This window comes from Montipora capricornis, chromosome 8 (genome assembly GCF_036669925.1).
Source record: "Montipora capricornis isolate CH-2021 chromosome 8, ASM3666992v2, whole genome shotgun sequence".
NCBI lineage: Eukaryota > Metazoa > Cnidaria > Anthozoa > Scleractinia > Acroporidae > Montipora > Montipora capricornis.
In genome coordinates, this window is record NC_090890.1 from 28,168,374 (window position 1) to 28,185,873 (window position 17,500).

The 17,500-nt window shown below is 41.3% G+C and overlaps 2 protein-coding genes across 2 annotated transcripts in view; one reads left to right on the forward strand and one right to left on the reverse strand.

Annotated features, from left to right (window-relative positions):
* Window positions 1-17,500, reverse strand: part of LOC138060783 (acyl-CoA synthetase short-chain family member 3, mitochondrial-like) — a 28,018-nt gene that overhangs the window by 9,320 nt on the left and 1,198 nt on the right. The window contains exons 2-11 of the mRNA XM_068906649.1: window positions 15,467-15,611; window positions 15,283-15,366; window positions 15,041-15,145; window positions 13,639-13,770; window positions 12,542-12,682; window positions 12,251-12,331; window positions 12,008-12,103; window positions 10,372-10,482; window positions 1,861-1,901; window positions 131-234 (exon numbers count right to left, since the gene is read on the reverse strand). Coding sequence (XP_068762750.1) covers window positions 131-234; window positions 1,861-1,901; window positions 10,372-10,482; window positions 12,008-12,103; window positions 12,251-12,331; window positions 12,542-12,682; window positions 13,639-13,770; window positions 15,041-15,145; window positions 15,283-15,366; window positions 15,467-15,611 — 1,040 coding nt within the window. The remainder of the gene's footprint in view (window positions 1-130; window positions 235-1,860; window positions 1,902-10,371; window positions 10,483-12,007; window positions 12,104-12,250; window positions 12,332-12,541; window positions 12,683-13,638; window positions 13,771-15,040; window positions 15,146-15,282; window positions 15,367-15,466; window positions 15,612-17,500) is intronic.
* LOC138059648 (uncharacterized) lies at window positions 10,875-11,963 on the forward strand. The gene is made up of 4 exons (XM_068905262.1): window positions 10,875-10,995; window positions 11,071-11,364; window positions 11,643-11,736; window positions 11,905-11,963. The coding sequence occupies exons 1-4, from the start codon at window positions 10,963-10,965 to the stop codon at window positions 11,961-11,963; spliced, it is 480 nt and encodes a 159-aa protein (XP_068761363.1). The 5' UTR covers window positions 10,875-10,962.

Below are 17,500 nucleotides of genomic sequence, written 5' to 3' on the forward strand. Positions count from 1 at the left end.
CCCACTTTCAAATGTACTCCGCGGTCACTGTGCAAGGGTGAACCGCAGTTCCCGGTTCGTGGTAAATCAAGATCTTTTTAAGACGCACCACATTTTTGCACAAATGAGCAAATCAAGTATGGCTCCTTACCAGTTTGCCACCAATTATCATACACAGGAGCGCTGATGGCTTTCCTGGTCCATCTCATTGTGTCTTTATCCATGTGTTCCCCAGCTACAAACAAGTCGCGAAAACTGCCAAAAAGTATCCGACAGTTAGAGGAAGGCAGCGAGCGAAACATGCAGTTTCCGATTTTCTGACTTAAGTCCAAAGCGAGTTGAAGTGCTGCTGGTTTCTAGAAGAAGGCGACGCCCAAGAAAAGCGTTCACGTAGGATGCTAACAGTTTGTGCGTACGTTTGTTGAGTACAAAAATAAAATTACAATACAGGAATAAAGTCACCACAACTGGGTCTTCTATTAACCCATCCCAGTACACAGGGTTCAATGTTTATGACGAGAACAAGCATGTGATACGCCTGTGTCATCCTACATATCTCGCAAATGTGTTCTTTCGAAAATTAGCTATCATTGATAATTATATCAAAAAATGTATTGCCATAAAAAACGTTTTGCTCAAGGATTCCTTCTGTATTGAAGACTGCACTTTCAAGTGACGGAACACTGGCCTCCCACCAATGTGGCCTGGGTTCCATTCCCGGCTTCAACAGCACTTGTGATTGAGTTTGTTGTTTCGCTACTCAGCTACGAGACATTTTTCCCCCGGTACTCTGGTTTACCCCTCAAAATCCAACATTGGATTCTTTTTGTTTCAACTTCATTGCTTCGATTTAATTTACAGTCTCCATAAGTAGTCCAAGTAGTAAAGCACTTGTTCTCGGGTAAATAACCTTGAGATACTCATAAAATTGTTATCACCATCAATATCATCATCATTACGTGGCTTTAATAGAATCTCAAAAAGACAACTTGAATGAAATGATTTTTATGCAGAGCAATTGCATAACTTGTTCAAGAGCGTTTTTGGGATAGCGAATATAACAATTTCTTTAAAATTATCGAGCACGTTATTCCATAGTCATCTCGGAAAAGTTGATGTCTCTTACAGTAAATTTCAACCTTGTTGCGCAGCAAGCGTTCTCGTGAGAATGAAGGGCCCCGAAAAAAATCTTCCTCGTGCATTCGTGAGAATCAACGTTTTACAACTACTTTTTCTTGCTGTAAAACGTCTTCTTTGCCTGCCTTGCCAATGCAAAAGGATGTTGACCGCTTGCTGTAAATGCCTTATAGGATATAACAATAATGATGGTGATAATGACAAGTTTCTCAAGTGTCAATGGATTTAGCACCAGAGCACTACTTGAGAACACTGATGCAATTAAATCAAATCAAATGTTGGTTTTTTTGGCGAGGGGGAAACCGGAGTACCCGGAGAAAAAGCTCTCGCAGCAGAGTAGAGAACCAACAAAGTCAACCCACATATGAAGCCGAGACTGCCGGGAATCGAACATGCAGTGGGCCACATTTGTGGGAGGCGAGTGCTCTCACCACTGCGCCATCCCTGCCTTATCTAATCTAGTTTTTCTTTTCTGCTTCTTTGCTGAAGCTCCAATACTGCCTAGACCCTCATAGTCTTTTACCAGTCTACTGTGACCGATCGAACAATTAACTTGATAAGTTCGCAATTTGGACCGTAGCAATAAAATCCAGTAGACCTAGATAGCTGACTTTAAAGTGGTAATTACTGTTCTTGTCTGCATTTTTACATACCTCCTAACTATCTTCTTTCTCTTCCTGGCTGTAGCTACGCTACGTACTGCATCTAGATTCTCGAACTTTCACTGAGCAAATTCAAACTTACTGTGACATGTCGTATTGTTGAATAAGTTCGCACTTTGGATCCTGCAACAAGAATAAATCAACGTTACACTTTTCAGAAAGCTTTAAAATACTCACAACTCGCAAATTACAACGAAAAATTTACCCAGGTGGAGGGGGGGGGGGGGGGGGGAGAGTGGGGAGGATTGGCCCTTTGGTGACAGCACTGCCTTCCACCAGGGAAGACCTTAGACAGCAAGGACCAGAACCAGGTTGCTGACCGGCGGTTTTCTTTAAAACAATGGTTTGCTGGGTGTTTAGCAGAGTTTTATTGGATCTTGTGGAAGCGTTGAACTTACACTTAAACTTGATCTGAATTAAATTGAACTTGATCTGAACTGAACGAATTTCCGGAACTACTAAAATCTCCAACATCAAATACTAACAACAAATGCTAACAACAACGGTTCTTAAATAGGTTTTAACTATGTGGTCTAGAATATTCCTTGTGTCTATTTTAAGCAAATTAATTATGGCATTACTAATACTTATTTTTAGGATTCTAGAACGTTCCATGATCTGTCACTTATAAATATACATCAGCACAATCTAGAACTTTCCAGGAAAACAACAATAATTATGTAACGTTTTATAGAACATTCCAGAACTCTTCAGAACATTTCTCCCCTTCCAAAATGGCCTATAAGGTCATTTTCCTAACTGCACAATAGTATTAATTTCCGAAACTGATCATTGTAAACAGACAATAGAAATGTTGATGTATTATGCTTTACACTCAAGTGGGCAAAGCTTTACAATAGGTCTTCGTAGAATTGAACCCTTCACTCTAACGTCTGCTGTGCGAACGTGTCCATCAGGTCCAGGAAAGACTTGAACTATCCTTCCCAACGGCCATTTTCCACGCGGTGTATCGGTTGACAACACCAATACAAGATCGCCTACTTCTAAGTCACGCTTTTCTTTTCCCCATTTCTTTCTTGGGCTCAAGGATGGTAACCATTCTCTCAACCACCTCTTCCAAAACTGACGAACAATTTCTTGAACATGTCGCCACCTCACTCTGGGATTAAATTGCTCAACATCTACAGATTCTGGAGCAAACTGACCTCCAACTTGGTTAAACAAAAAATGGTTTGGTGTGAGTGGCTCCGCATCATCCACATTTGAACTCTGGTAAGTAATAGGTCGAGAGTTCATCAGCCCTTCAGCACCCACAATCGCAGTCATCAGCTCTTCGTCTGTTAGATCTGCCTTATTCATTACATGAAACATGGCTCGCTTGGCTGCTTTGATAAGTATTTCATGCACACCATTGAAATGCGGTGCTGATGGCGGATTAAATTTCCAAACCACACCTCGGTTCACTGTCGATTCTTGCACTTTCGTCTTGTCAAGGGCGTTCACTAACTCGCGCAATTCTTTTTCGGCTCCTACGAAATTTGTGCCATTATCGGAGATTACTTGAACTGGGAATCCTCTTCGTGAGGTCATTCTGTAGAATGCGTTGAGAAATGAATCTGTGTCCAAACCATATGCCATCTCTAGGTGCACTGCTCTGGTGTTCATGCATGCAAAAAGACATAGATAGCGTTTGAATCTAGCTTTTCCTCTTCCTTGCTTTGTTAGGAAAGGACCAGCAAAATCAACTGAAATGTTGGTGAATGCTCGAAGTGACATTTCTGCTCTCACTGCAGGGAGTGGAGCCATAACCTGCGAAGCGGGCTGAACTTTTCTTCTTCGGCAAACCATGCATGCTCTTTCGCAATCACGAATTTCTTCTCGAGCTCCAGGAATCCAAAACCTAGCAGATAACATTGCTAAAACCTGATTTGTCCCTGAGTGATTGCTGTCTTTATGTAGGCGCTCAACAATTAGTTTCGTTACTTGATGCTTTCTTGGAAGGATAATAGGGTGTCGAGCTTCCCAGGAAATATGTTCTGCCAATCGCAAACGGCTGTTTCCATGTAATAGCCCATCACTTCCTAAAATGGGAGAGATTGGTAAAATCTTTGATCTTGTAGGTAAAGCTTCTCCTTTGCGAGCTCGTGAGAACTCCTCAGGGTAGGACTCCTGTTGTACTTGACGAAGAACCATAACCTCAACATCATTGATCTCCTCTACTGTTAAGGGGCCTTGAAGTTTTGCCACCTTTGAGATGTTTTGAACAAAACGAACAACGTAGGCCAAAACACGAAGAAATTTAAACCAGTCTGAAAATCGCTCTGGATCAAGTCTTGTGTCTTTCCACTTCAATTTGGGCATGGCTACTTCTCTTTCAGAAGAGTTAAGAAGTGTGACCCTGTACTTTAGTTTCTTCTCCACGTCATCTGAACAGAGACTGGGCAGGGGCACTTGGGGCCACATTTGCTCTGGCAAATACGCAGGACCATTCCACCAGGTCTGGTCGTTGACCAATGAATCTGCTGGCATTCCCCTACTCAATTTGTCGGCAGGATTAACTTTGGTTGGTGCATAGCGCCACTGCGCAGGATCAGTTTTGGTCTGTATTTCCCCAACCCTGTTTGAGACAAATGGCTTGAACTGACGGGAATGTCCACGTACCCAATGCAAAACATCCAGACTGTCAGACCAGAAGACCCACTTATCCTTTGGAAGACTGAGTGTCTGCCCTACTGTTTCGGCGATTCGTAAGCCAACAATAGCTGCCATCAGTTCCAGTCGGGGAACACTAATGGATTTTAGCGGTGTAACCTTTGCCTTTGACATCACAAAACGAACTGTTGTACTTCCTGACTGATACTCGTGTCTCAGGTAAGCTACTGCACCATATGCCTCCTGTGATGCATCTGTAAATATATGTAGTTGTGAATCTATGACTTGTTCAGACTTCTTCAGAGATCTTGGTACCTTGACCTTAGACAAATCTGGAAGCTCTCTAAACCATGTCGATGCTGCCTTGGCAAGATCAACTGGTAGCTTTTGATCCCAGGTTAGGCCAGCAGTCCACATTGCTTGCAATATCATGCGAGCTCTGATGGTAAATGGCGATACTAGTCCCAAGGGGTCAAAAAATGTTGATGTCCGACTCAAAAAACTTCTCTTTGTCCAGTTAAAGCCATCTGGTGATGGGTGCACCACAAAAGTAAACTGATCTGAGTTTGACTCCCAGGAAATCCCTAGAGTTTTAATGACTGGCAAGACTTGTGCTTCAAGATCCAAATTTGCGACACAATGATCCTTTGGTATCACTTTCAGAACTTCTTCACTGTTAGAGAGCCATTTCTTTGGTGTCATACCAGCTCGCTTCCAAAGCGTAGTGAGATCATGGTGCAGCCTGATAGCTTCTTCAACTGTTTCCACAGAATCTAGGCTGTCGTCCATGTAGGTACTTTCGCATACAGTTTCTGCTGCTCTGGGGAATTCATTGGAGTTTAACTTGGCATTGTGCTGAGCCACCAATTGAGCCAGATAAGGAGATGCATTGACTCCAAACACGACTCGAGTAAACTCGTACACTTTGGGTGGATCATTCTTGTTCATGTCTCGCCACAGAAATCTATGAACTGATCTGTCAGCTGGCTGCAGATGTATTTGAAGATACATCTCTGTAATGTCGCATACTAGAGCTATTGGTGATCGTCTAAACCTGACTAGAACATTGATGAGCTCATTTTGCAATTTGGGCCCTTGGTGGAGAACATCATTTAGTGACACCCCTTTATACTTGGCCGATGCGTCGAATACAGGTCTCACTTTGCTTGTACTCTTGTCTTGTCTGACAAAAGGAAAGTGGGGAAGGTACCAGACCTTAGTTACTTGTTCCTTCTCAGACTGAACTTCACAAATGTATTCCTTCCTCTCATATCCATTGATTACCTCTTGATAAGCTGCTGCTATCTCAGGCTGCTTTGCCAATTTACGCTCTGTACTCTCTAAACGAGTTAAAGCCATGGTGTAGTTGTCTTCAAGGGATGGAGCAACAGATTTCCAGGGCAGTCCCACCACGTATCCTTCGGAAGTTTGTTTGAGGGTGGCCAGAACAGTTTTCTCAGCTTCTTTGTCTTGAGGACGAACCAGTGAGCATGATTGAGGTTCCTCAATCTCCCACATCTGCTTAATCAAAGTGTCTAGTTGTCTTTCCTCCCCAATGAAGAATGACATGTGATTAACTTCATTTTCTGAATTTTCCTGGAATAAGCCAATACTTGTCCATCCAAGAGGAGTTAACCTTGCGATGGGTTCACCAGGGTTGCCTTTAACTTCCTTTAATGAGCAATGTAAATCTGACAGGTCCAACCCTATTAACATGTCAATAATGGGACGTCTGCCCAGTGATGGAAACCTTATTCCTTTCAGATGCGACCAGTTCTTCTTTTCCACCACCCAGTTTATGGCGCGCATATTACCAGTAACGCGTTTTGTTGTCTGGGCTGCAACCTCTTTTTTCACACGACCATCGCAGCTCTCTAGCTCAAATTTAACTGATCGGCTTCTAAGCTGGGCTGTAGTGTCATTCAGGAGTCGGACATTCAATGAAACTGGCTCACCTTCCAACCCTAGGCAATCTGCAACATCCTCATTTACATAAGTTCTAGTACTTCCATCATCCAGCAAAGCATTAACGCGCATTGACTTACTTCCATTCTTCAGAATGACTGGGACGGTCCTCAATGGGAGATATTCTGTGCTTTTAGAGAGCGAAGCCACAAATGTTTCTGCTCCAGGCTCCCCTTCCATGGAATTACTTGTGAGCGCGAAACTGTCGTTACGGACTATTCCAGATTTTGGTTCTTCCATGGTGTTCTGATCTTTTGAGACGCCCATGGCAACTCTCTTGTGAGCTTGGTTGTGTAGCAAGTGATGGTGGTTGGAACGACATCCATGAATTGAACAAGACCTACTTCTCCTGCAGGTTGTACTTCTATGATAGCTTGATAAGCAGCAGAAACAAACACGTAATTCTCTTGCTTTGTCCCACCTTTTTTCCACTGGTAAGGCTTTAAATTGGCTACACTGCCACAGACCATGCTCCTTTGAGCAGAGCTTACATCTTTCAGGAACGTTTTTATTCTTAACTGACACTTGGGAGACTGCCAATGTGCGGCCTCCAGAGAGGGCTCTTGTCTTCTGTTGTCCCAATCCTTTGACTGTCTCTAATGCAAGCATCCAGCTTTCAGCTTCATCATTGACAAAGTCGTGCAAGTTTTTAACGTTGCCCTCTAAATGTTTCTCCCTTAACCAATCCTGGTACTTCACTATCAACTGCTCATTTAGCTTTCGGAGGAGTGAGACATACAGTGAACCTGCCCCTAATTCACCCTCTTGTCCAGCATCACATAACTTCACAATGAGTGTATCTAATAACTCTGCAAAATGTTCAAGGTCATTTGCATTTCCCTCGCGTACTCCACGAAACTTGTCCAGTTCTTCTAGCCTCATTGTGAGTTCTCTTCTCTTTCCGCCATACTTTCGCACTAGTCTTGCTATAGCTACATCATATGCAGCAGCAGAATAACCCAGATTTTGAATAGTGCACAGCGCCTCTCCCTCAAGACAACTGTACAATCTCAGCAGTTTTTGCTCTGGTGGTACCTTGTTGTGTCTCCCTATTATCTGATGGAACCCAGCATACCATGCCTCAAATGATCGCTTGTCTCCCTTGAACTTTGGTATTGGTAATCTTGTTAGACCTTGGAATGGATCTGCATCATTTGAAGCTGAACTTGTTTGACGGGCTCCTTGTTCTGCACTCACAAACGTTAAAGGAACAGTCTCGATATTGGCAGCAGTTGATACCTTCGGGGTTGAACTCTTGAATTCTTCTGATCTTCTCCCTTGACCAAAGGCTGGCTGTGTTTTTCTGTCAATGTTTGGGGTCATCCCTCCAGATTGTTCAGGTAAGGGCTCTGTTTGACTCAACTGAATTGGCATTTCAGGCGGATAACCCTTAGTAGTTGTGAGCTTCTGGTAAATATCCTTCTGTTGTTGTCCAATATCTGCTATGGAATTCTCCAACTGTGAAATCAATTTTTCTATTTGTTGATCCAAACCAGTTCGAGAGGGCTTTCTTTCTTTCAAGATCCTCGGTTCATCATAATAGTGACGTGCATGCTGACGTGCTTGTTCATTTCGAAGAACTTCCTCATATTCAATGACCAATTGAGTTGTTTCCTGAACAAGAGAACTCACTTGAGTAAATTCACCTTGCAATCTTGCTTGTTTATCAACTTCTTTGTACACTTCCCACTGTTCATGTAGATCATTACAAATTTCTCTAAACTCCTGGAACGCGTCTAACATCTTGTTGTATAACAGCTTCACTTTCTTTTCGTCAATACTTTTGTCCTCAATTCCACTGATGAGTTCATCTCTCCTGTCGTAAATGAAACTTCGCAACTTGTTCTTCTGATTTCGTAAGCCACTCATCTTGTTGAACCTCGCTCTGCTACCAATGTTTAGCAGAGTTTTATTGGATCTTGTGGAAGCGTTGAACTTACACTTAAACTTGATCTGAATTAAATTGAACTTGATCTGAACTGAACGAATTTCCGGAACTACTAAAATCTCCAACATCAAATACTAACAACAAATGCTAACAACAACGGTTCTTAAATAGGTTTTAACTATGTGGTCTAGAATATTCCTTGTGTCTATTTTAAGCAAATTAATTATGGCATTACTAATACTTATTTTTAGGATTCTAGAACGTTCCATGATCTGTCACTTATAAATATACATCAGCACAATCTAGAACTTTCCAGGAAAACAACAATAATTATGTAACGTTTTATAGAACATTCCAGAACTCTTCAGAACACTGGGGGTGCTCAGTCTCGTGGGCTCAGAAAACCTGGTTGTGGTCATTGTTCTTTAAGGTTTTCCTTCCACCAGCGAGTCCCAGGATCGGCTCCTGGACTGGATGCCATATTTGTTTAGAAACTGTTGGTTTTCTTCTCTGCTCCGAGAAACTTTTCTCCGGGTATTCCGGTTTTTTTCCTTTCATCCAATGTTTGATTAGATCTGCCTTAATTTGATTAAAAATCTTCGCAATTAACATATTGCTTGTGCAAGCGGTATAGGATAAGAGAGTGCACGCTTGCGTGATTATATCTTCTTATGGTAACTTCTGAGCCATCAATTTTAAGCTGCGGCAACACGAGCGATTTTTTCCTAGCGCAGGTGATGCGATTTTTTTCAAATTTTGTCACGTCGCCAGCGCGAGATGCAAATCGCACGTGTGGCCGCCCCCGAACTGGTGACGCGACACATAAAAAAAACGCCAGAATTAAAATGTTCCCGACAAAATCGCAGAGATTCGCGCCCGTAAAGGCGGCGAAATACGAGATACAAAAACCCTCAACTTGTCGCGCGACATTGTTTCGTTGCAAGTTTTGGTCGATGTTTCGCGTTTCTCACCTTGCATGATCAACTTGACCCGCAACAAAAACATTTGTTGCGGGTTGAAGAAATGCAGTGCGCTGATTGGTTGATTTGCTAGTACACGAGCACATTTGTTGCGCGACAAGTTGTGAGCTTGATGAAAAACGAGCAACAAAGCCAAAATTTGTTGCTCAGAGTAGACCCGCGCTCCACTTTTCGCAACAACTTTCTTCAACCCGCAACAAATGTTTTTGTTGCGCGACAAGATGATCATGCAAAGTGAAAAACGGGAACATCGACCCAAACTTGCAACGAAACAATGTTGACGCGCCAAGTTGAGGGTTTTTGTATCTCGTATTTAGCCGCCTTAAGGCCACCCTGCGATTTTTTTCCCGCGCCTGCGACGCGACTCAAGAGTATTTATCCAATGAGATTAAAGGAGGAAATGGTGCCCAGGTCTCTTGAATTGTGCAATTTGCGCGGCTTTCAATTTGTCTCCAAACTCCCTAAAATTTATCCCTTGAGAGGCCAGCGCCCTCTCGCGCTGTCGACATGCAAAAAATTGAAAAAAATCGCCCGTATGACCGTGGCTTTCTCAATAAACACATTCGAGAAGCAAACACAAAGCGTCAATAAGCAAACGAAAACTTTCCCGTTTTTTTGCTTTTGCGTCTGCTTAAATTCCATTTACACTTGTTTTTTTGCGCTCACAAGAATGTCAGAGAAAGACTATTAGGATAAGCCACGGGGTTGGTATCTAAGGAACTGCAGAGTTGCGTCCGTGGGTAATAAATAGAAGCTCAAAAATGTGATTGTATCAAAGTAGTAAGTTGATAGAGGCAAACTGACAATCTTGAGGAGAACTGAAAGTTGTCATTTCGAGAGTCTTAAGCCCGTCGCCAGAGCGAATCAAGGAGTTTTGGCTTAGTGGCTGTGACGTTAAAGCTCTCTGTCGCTGGGCATCAAATAGCTAACGATATTAGTTTCTGAAGAAATCTGTGGTGCCTGTATTTCAGTCGTCTTCTATGGCGGGGCGGCTAAAAATTTGGTATATGATTTGATGTGACAAAGTGCTTACCCGCCAAACGTGAGCTTTTTAATCTCCACCCAGGGAAGCCAATTTAGTCTTATTAATTCATTTCATAGAACATAATAGAAACAAATTTCGTGATACTAGAATAAGCGCTTGTACCTCGGCTCTGATAATTCTGACAGCAGTTGGTGCGGTGAACATGCTCACGACTTTGTGCTGCTCAATGACTCGGAAAAATGCACCAGCATCCGGTGTTCCTACTGGTTTACCCTATCAGGAAATGGAAGAACAACATTCGTTATATCTTCTAAATACTGATGCAACATTATTGGTCGGTTCATAGGGCCATGTCCAACCGCACAGCGACAGCCCGACAGAATTCATGATGTGCTTTCTCCCTCAATTCGAATACGAGATCTCTAATTTATGAGATGATCGTTACCGTTAGGCAGATTTCTTTTTTTTTCCATCTTCAATCGCGGGGCGTTACCTATTCCATATTCCTCACAATCGGATTGGTGTGAGTACGACAACAGGAACTCGTGCTTAGTTTCCTCACGGATTCAACAGCTGGCGACCGCCAACTTGCGACCGCCGAGGTTATGGCGGGAAAATAAACCGAAATTCAGATAATAAAGCAATTTCTTTAACAAATACTTTGACAAATTTAAGACTATTTCACGCTGTTACTCAGAATTTGATTACAGTTGAATGCCATTTTAGCCAAGATCGTAAAAGGAGAAGACCAAAATGCGAGCTGCAAGAGAAACTTCGTCTAAAGGGGTAAGAAATGAAGAAGAAAGTTTTTACAAAACATGGTTGTTTTGCTAATTTGCATTTTTCTTCCTTCTCTCTCAGAAGGCTGGTCCTTCCATAAGCTCTGGATTGATGAGAAAACTCGAACCTGTCCTTCTAATAAAGAAGCGAAAAAAATATTCTTATGTCGAAAATGCAGCAATTCAGCCTCTTATTCCAGAACTTCAAGACAAGATCACGGCAAAACCCGCCACAAGCACCAGTGCGACCCATGACGAGTTTTGGTTTCCGTCGTCTCCGGCAAAGAAGGTTGCGAAAAAGGCAGCAAACGATGAATTAAAAATAGAAGAAAAAGTTTCCAAAAGAGATATAGCAAAAGCGAAGAATCTTTTAAAGGTTAGTATCCGAGAAGTAACGAAAATGCAGTTTTAAAACGTTTCCCTCGGTTAGCTTAAAAAAAAAAAAGGCTTAAGGCAGCCTTTACCTTGGCCAATTTCTTGTTCAAGTTAACGACTTGACAGCCAGCCTGGCCCGGGTTGCTCGAAGCATGGTTAGCGCTAACCAGCGTTAACTACCATGGAAACCTGCAGGTTTTGATGCCTCTTAACCAACGGTTAGTGCTAATATACCAAGCTTTGGTATATTATATTCTTGAAACCGAAATTTATTTGCAGAGGCAAGTTAAAAAGGAAGTCTTGGAGATCATTAGAAACACCAGAGAAAGCATACAAGCCATCAGAAGTCAACTTAACAAAAATAAGGGCAAAGGTAAAGTCAGATACACAAATTGCTACTCTTTTGTGGAGCCAAAAAGAATATACCAAAAAAATAGTCGATTATCATGATAAATACAGTGTGCCATTTAAAAGAATTACCAATAATACACAAAAACAAATGTTTGTGACACATCTAACCATACTTATCTGTTCCTTTAAGCTCTAAGAGAAAAATTCTCAAACACCAAGGATTTGCCAAATCATAGTTCAAAACATTAGGCATTACCAAACTTTTTGCTGATTTTTCCCCTACCTTTACTTACCTCAAATAAAACTGTTGTACAACCAGACAGCAATGGAGCATAAACAATATAAGAATGGCCAACCACCCAGCCGAGGTCAGATGCTGCCCACCAAACCTTATAAAAGACCCAAAAATGAATGTTATTAAATATGCATTAGGAAGAAATATTTGCATCTAGGCAAAAAGTAATCATACATTTTGAGGCACAAAAATAATGACTATTGCTCTTGGGACTAAAATGTTATGCAATCCATATACTCACTTCACCCGGATTGACTCCATAAACATTCCACATGCTCCATCGAAGAGCAACTGCATGCCCTCCATTGTCGCGCACAATTCCCTGAACAAATTAATAGAAAAGAAAAAAGAGACTGAAACCGGTTGAAAAACAAAGATTATTAATTCTTGGTGTATGCAGGATTGCTGCAAACCTTAACCCAGGCTCTCACAACATCTCAGCCAAGAGGAGCATAAAGCAGGAATCCAGCAAAGGGCTCAGTAATTTTATCATTGGAAAGAGGATGATTACTGTTGTGCATCTCTCATTTACCTTAGGGTCTCCAGTTGTTCCAGAGGTGTAGAGAATGTAAAGTGGATCAGTTGACAGGACAGGAACACAATCATGTGGTTGTGCCTTTTCCATCACTTGATCCCAGGTTATGTCCCTCCCTGGAATGATATCTCCTGAGCACTAAACAAAACAAAACTAACTGCAATGAAAAACAGCACGTTTTAAAAAAAGTCTAAAATTTATTTTTTTACTAAGTTAAACATTTTAATGGGGACATAGTTTTTCAGTGAGTGATTAACCCATTGACGCCCAGGGGTTCCCCATTGACGAGTAAAATCATCTGGCGTTAGAGTAAAATACTAAGTCTGGCCAGTTTAGGCCGGTTTGGATGTCAAAGGGTTAATATTATAGACCTTTGACCAACCATCATTCACAAAAACTTCAAAACTTAGCAGTTTGTACTTAATTATTAATTAATCCTTTTACTCCCAAGCAGGCCTGAACCGGCCATACATGTACTTATTAAGTGCAATGTTAGAACTACAGCTCACTTTGATATTAGACAGCAAAAGATGTTGTTGAAGTCTATTATTCATTGCTTGTATATTCCAAATATTCATTTTTCACCACTTGTGTTGTTTATCGATATTCTTGAGCTCAATAAGGGTATATTTTGTTTAAAGATCCAATAAAAAACCAGTATTATTTTGCATTACATCATTTTTGCTGCCATTGCTTGTACTGTGTCCACTGGATAAAATCTACACCTGAATCTACGCATTTCTACTCTCCCCTGAAACCTACCAAAGATGTGTTCAGAAGACCCTAGGCACAAAGATTGTACTTAGCAGGGGAGTAACAGGAAAGAGTCCCTATTGGACAACTTTTCCGATTTCTGACAGAGGTAAAAAAACTGAAAAATGCTACTTGTTTTTCGACAACGATTGCCATATTGCAACTCAGTAATTATAACACTCAGTAATATATTGTTACAGTGACTTTGTTCACTGCACATATAACTCATCAATGTGAATGACTCTCTTCTCTTACAATGCCTATTGCATTCTTTGATCAATATCACATTTTCATAATCAAGCAAATTTAAGCCATGCCAAAGAAAATTGTCAAAAATTTACCTGGTCTCTTTGATACACAATGCATGTAGAGGGCTTGTGACTTGACAGTCGGATTGCCTCATCCAGAAGGGGTTTGTAATACACCATTCTGTTTGGTTCAAGACCACAAGACGCAGTCACAATAACACGTGGCTACAAAAAAATTACAAGAGGTAAGTTAATACTTAGCAGACTGAGGTGATGTCAGCCACGTGGCAAGTTTGTGGATTGCTCTATAATTTGAGAAACGTCCTGGGTCCTTGAAGACTTCAATATTACAAATGTAGAAGATAAAATTAATGTCACTGCCAACGATGCATGCAGGTGAAAAAAAGGAAACCATTAGCACATGTTCACAGCAAATGATGGAAAGGAAAGGAAAGGAACTTTATTTAAGTGTCTAGTCATCTTAAGTGCTAGGGCAATAATTATTATTGGGAACACTGAGAACTGAATATCAACAAATTAACACAAATCAAATCAAATGTTGATTTTTGAGGAGAGGGGGAAAACCAGAGTACTCACTCAGAAAAAAACCTCTCTGAGCAGACTAGACTGTACCAACAAACACAACCCACATGTTTTACGGGACATCTGGTTTGTCTCTTCTACTGGGCAAACCTGCCCAGAGGGAAGGAGCACCAACAGGACTCGAGGTCCTATGCGAGGTGCTCCACCCTACCCTATCCAGACCAGAAAAACCAGACCACAACACCCGGAACTACATGCCAAACTCTTTACAACAAGTGTGCGGGTTCTTTTACGTCCCACAGGATTATGAACATTGAAGGGTTGTGAGACGGGACCTCCGGCTTATCATCCTTATCCGAGAAGACTAGAGAGTCTAACCGTTTGCAGATGTAATTACAAAGGCAGCACTTTTTCCTCAGTTATTTAAAGACCCTGAGTGTTGGTCCGGCCAGAGTTGAACTCACGACCTCCCGCGTGACAGCCCGGTGCTCAACCAACTGAGCCACCGGTGCGCAGTTTTTAACGACGCCGAGTCAGGAAATGATTGGTGAGATGCAAGTGCTCTCACCACTGTGCCAGCCCTGTACCCCAAGCATCCCAGCCCTGCACTGAATGGTTGATAACATTCAACGGAAATTCATGATTATTGATAGGTCATGGCCTTAAATATGAGCGACAGTTTCAATTGGACCAACATCTACTCTAATGGACCATTTGACCACTGGTTTGAGATTGTCCAGGAGAAAACCTTAAAATAACTTTAACAGATCCTTAGAAGACTTTCAAGTATCTTCAGCTTCTACTTGAAGGGCATCAAGAACTTGTGAAGATGTTACAGAGATTCTAGGACTCCTTACTATAATACTATTTTAATTTATATCATGCATCTTTGAAGAATTAACCATTATGACGTCAATAATATTCTGATAGTACTAAATTTGATAAACCTTACTTCTGCATGCTCAATTCTTCTTGCCAACTCTTGGGCAGAAAATCCCCCAAACACAACAGAATGGATTGCACCAAGTCTAGCACAAGCCAACATTGCAACAACAGCCTGGAAAACAAGATATAAGGTACCGGTAATGCTTAAAACTGGCCTCCAAACATATGAAATAGTGTGCACATTAATTAATTTGTTAAACTACATGTAAACATATTTTAAAACACAGCTTAGCTACAGTAGATATGTACCTGGGGGACCATTGGCATGTAGATCACAACTCGGTCTCCCTTTCCAACATTTAAATTTGCAAGAGCTCCAGCAAATTTTGCAACCTGAAGAAAGAAACAGGTTTAAACAAGTATAAAATAAACACTGAAAAGAGCATTGCAGTGACAAAATAATTCAAAATTGTAAAAGCAATGTCATTCTTACTAGATGCTGAAGGTTTTGATATGAGTACATCTCTATCTTTCCAGTCAATGGACTGTCATAAATCAAAGCTGTACGATCTCCCTTTCCATTCTCAACGTGACGGTCAAGACAGTTATAGCAGGTATTCATCTCACCACCAACAAACCTAAGTAATAAATAAGCTCATTTAAAAAACTGTAGGAGATTATACAGAGTTGTTAACATAATTTTCAAATGGGCAGAGTTAATGTGGTCAGAACTATAATGAAGTGGCACATGAATACATGACTAGTTCCTGTCATGGATTATAGACACATTGACACAGTAGACTGACACTCATTCTTCCAAGGCTCAAAGGTTGTCAACTAGACCAAACCCTAGTTATTCAACCCTTTTAGAGTCTGTCTGTCTCCCAATTCTTTAATGATCGTAAAGCTATATTAAAACAATTTCCTACAGTTATGGAAATGCTTTGCTACCCATGTATTACAGTGATATTTGGTCAAACTTTATGAGCAATGATGTCTAAAGAGACAAATGCTTTTGCAAGATTGTCCGATGAAACAAAATGTACATGAATAAATAGGGAAGCAGGGCAAAAACAACTCAGTCAATAAAATAATATTTGTAATTCTTGCCCCTTATGTACTTTTGTATTTTCTGCATGCCTGATGCAATTTTGCAAAATGGCAAAAATTTCACCAAAAAGTTCGCTACTATGGTGCAGATGCAGGCCAAAAATTTAGGATCTACAAGCTCTGATCTCTTTACTGTGCCAAAATCATTTCACACAGGACTTGGTAGTAATCCCGGTCAGTATAAAATGCAGACTGCAGACCCAGACTGCTGACTGGGTATAAAACATGGACTGAGTATAAAATGCAGACTGAAGGCTGCGGACTAGGCACAAAAAGCGGAATGAGTACAAAACACTGTACAAAAGGCATAAATGGCGACAGGTTCACGACATGAATTGAAGTCTGACATGGGAATGGTGGAAATGTTTCAACAGATGCAGCTAGATGTTAGTTGATGTTTCTTCAGAGGTAAGACAAGAAAGGAATTTACGGAATCCTTCACAGGTCACCAGCTTTATGTTTAGAAATCGAGTAATTTGAAGGACTTCAGTGGGAGATGCCATTGTCATATTTAGACAGGAGTCCATTTACCTATTCCCGAAGTAAACACTTTGTTGCGATTGATACAACTGTTAGGCCCGGGTTAAACGCCGTACTTCACATAAGCCGAACTCAATTCAACTAATTTACATGAATTAAGTTCATGTGAAGTACAGCGTTTGACCTAATTAAGTTCGACTGGTTTTATTTGGATCGGCTAAGGCGTTCTTCACGGCCACTCCAGGTGGGAATAACGGCTGAAGATCGCCTTTGGGTCAAACGCCGACCTTCACATGAGCCGAACCAAATGCATAATCATGTTAATGTATGAGACAGCCTCGATCTCGGTTTTGCTATTTATTTTCGTGGTCTGTTAAAGTTTGGCTGAATTAAGTTCGACTGGTTTTATTTGGATCGGCTGAGGCGTTCTTCACGGCCACTCCAGGCGGGAATAACGACTGAAGATCGCCTTTGGGTCAAACGCCGACCTTCACATGAGCCGAACCAAATGCATAATCATGTTAATGTATGAGACAGCCTCGATCTCGGTTTTGCTATTTATTTTCGTGGTCAGTTAAAGTTCGGCTTACTTAAGTTTGACGTTTGACTCAACAGGCGAACTTAACTAGTTTGGGTCGACCTAAAGTGTAATTAGGTTTGGCTCATGTGAAGTACGGCGTTTAACCCGGGCCTTATAGTCCATGTCCTGATTTAGTAAACTCATAGGGAGCCCACACAAACAGTGTGTCTGTTTGTATGTTCGAAATATAAAGAAATGTATGGGAAATATTGAAGAGTCCTAATACAGTAAACTTACATCGAGAAATGACTATGTTAAAGCGCAAAATAACCTCAGTTGTTGTGTATTGTCATTGCTGCGGCTGAAAATGGTGAATTTGAGCGATTTGGTGGATTTTCCGTTGACTGTTACTACACG

What these genes read in the sequence shown, in the direction of transcription:
- LOC138059648 (XM_068905262.1), top strand. Translation starts at nt 10,963, where the DNA reads ATGCGAGCTGCAAGAGAAACTTCGTCTAAAGGG. An exon ending in GAGAAACTTCGTCTAAAGGG is followed by an intron (nt 10,996 to 11,070) that starts GTAAGAAATGAA and finishes CTTCTCTCTCAG; the next exon opens with AAGGCTGGTCCTTCCATAAG. An exon ending in TAACAAAAATAAGGGCAAAG is followed by an intron (nt 11,737 to 11,904) that starts GTAAAGTCAGAT and finishes TGTTCCTTTAAG; the next exon opens with CTCTAAGAGAAAAATTCTCA.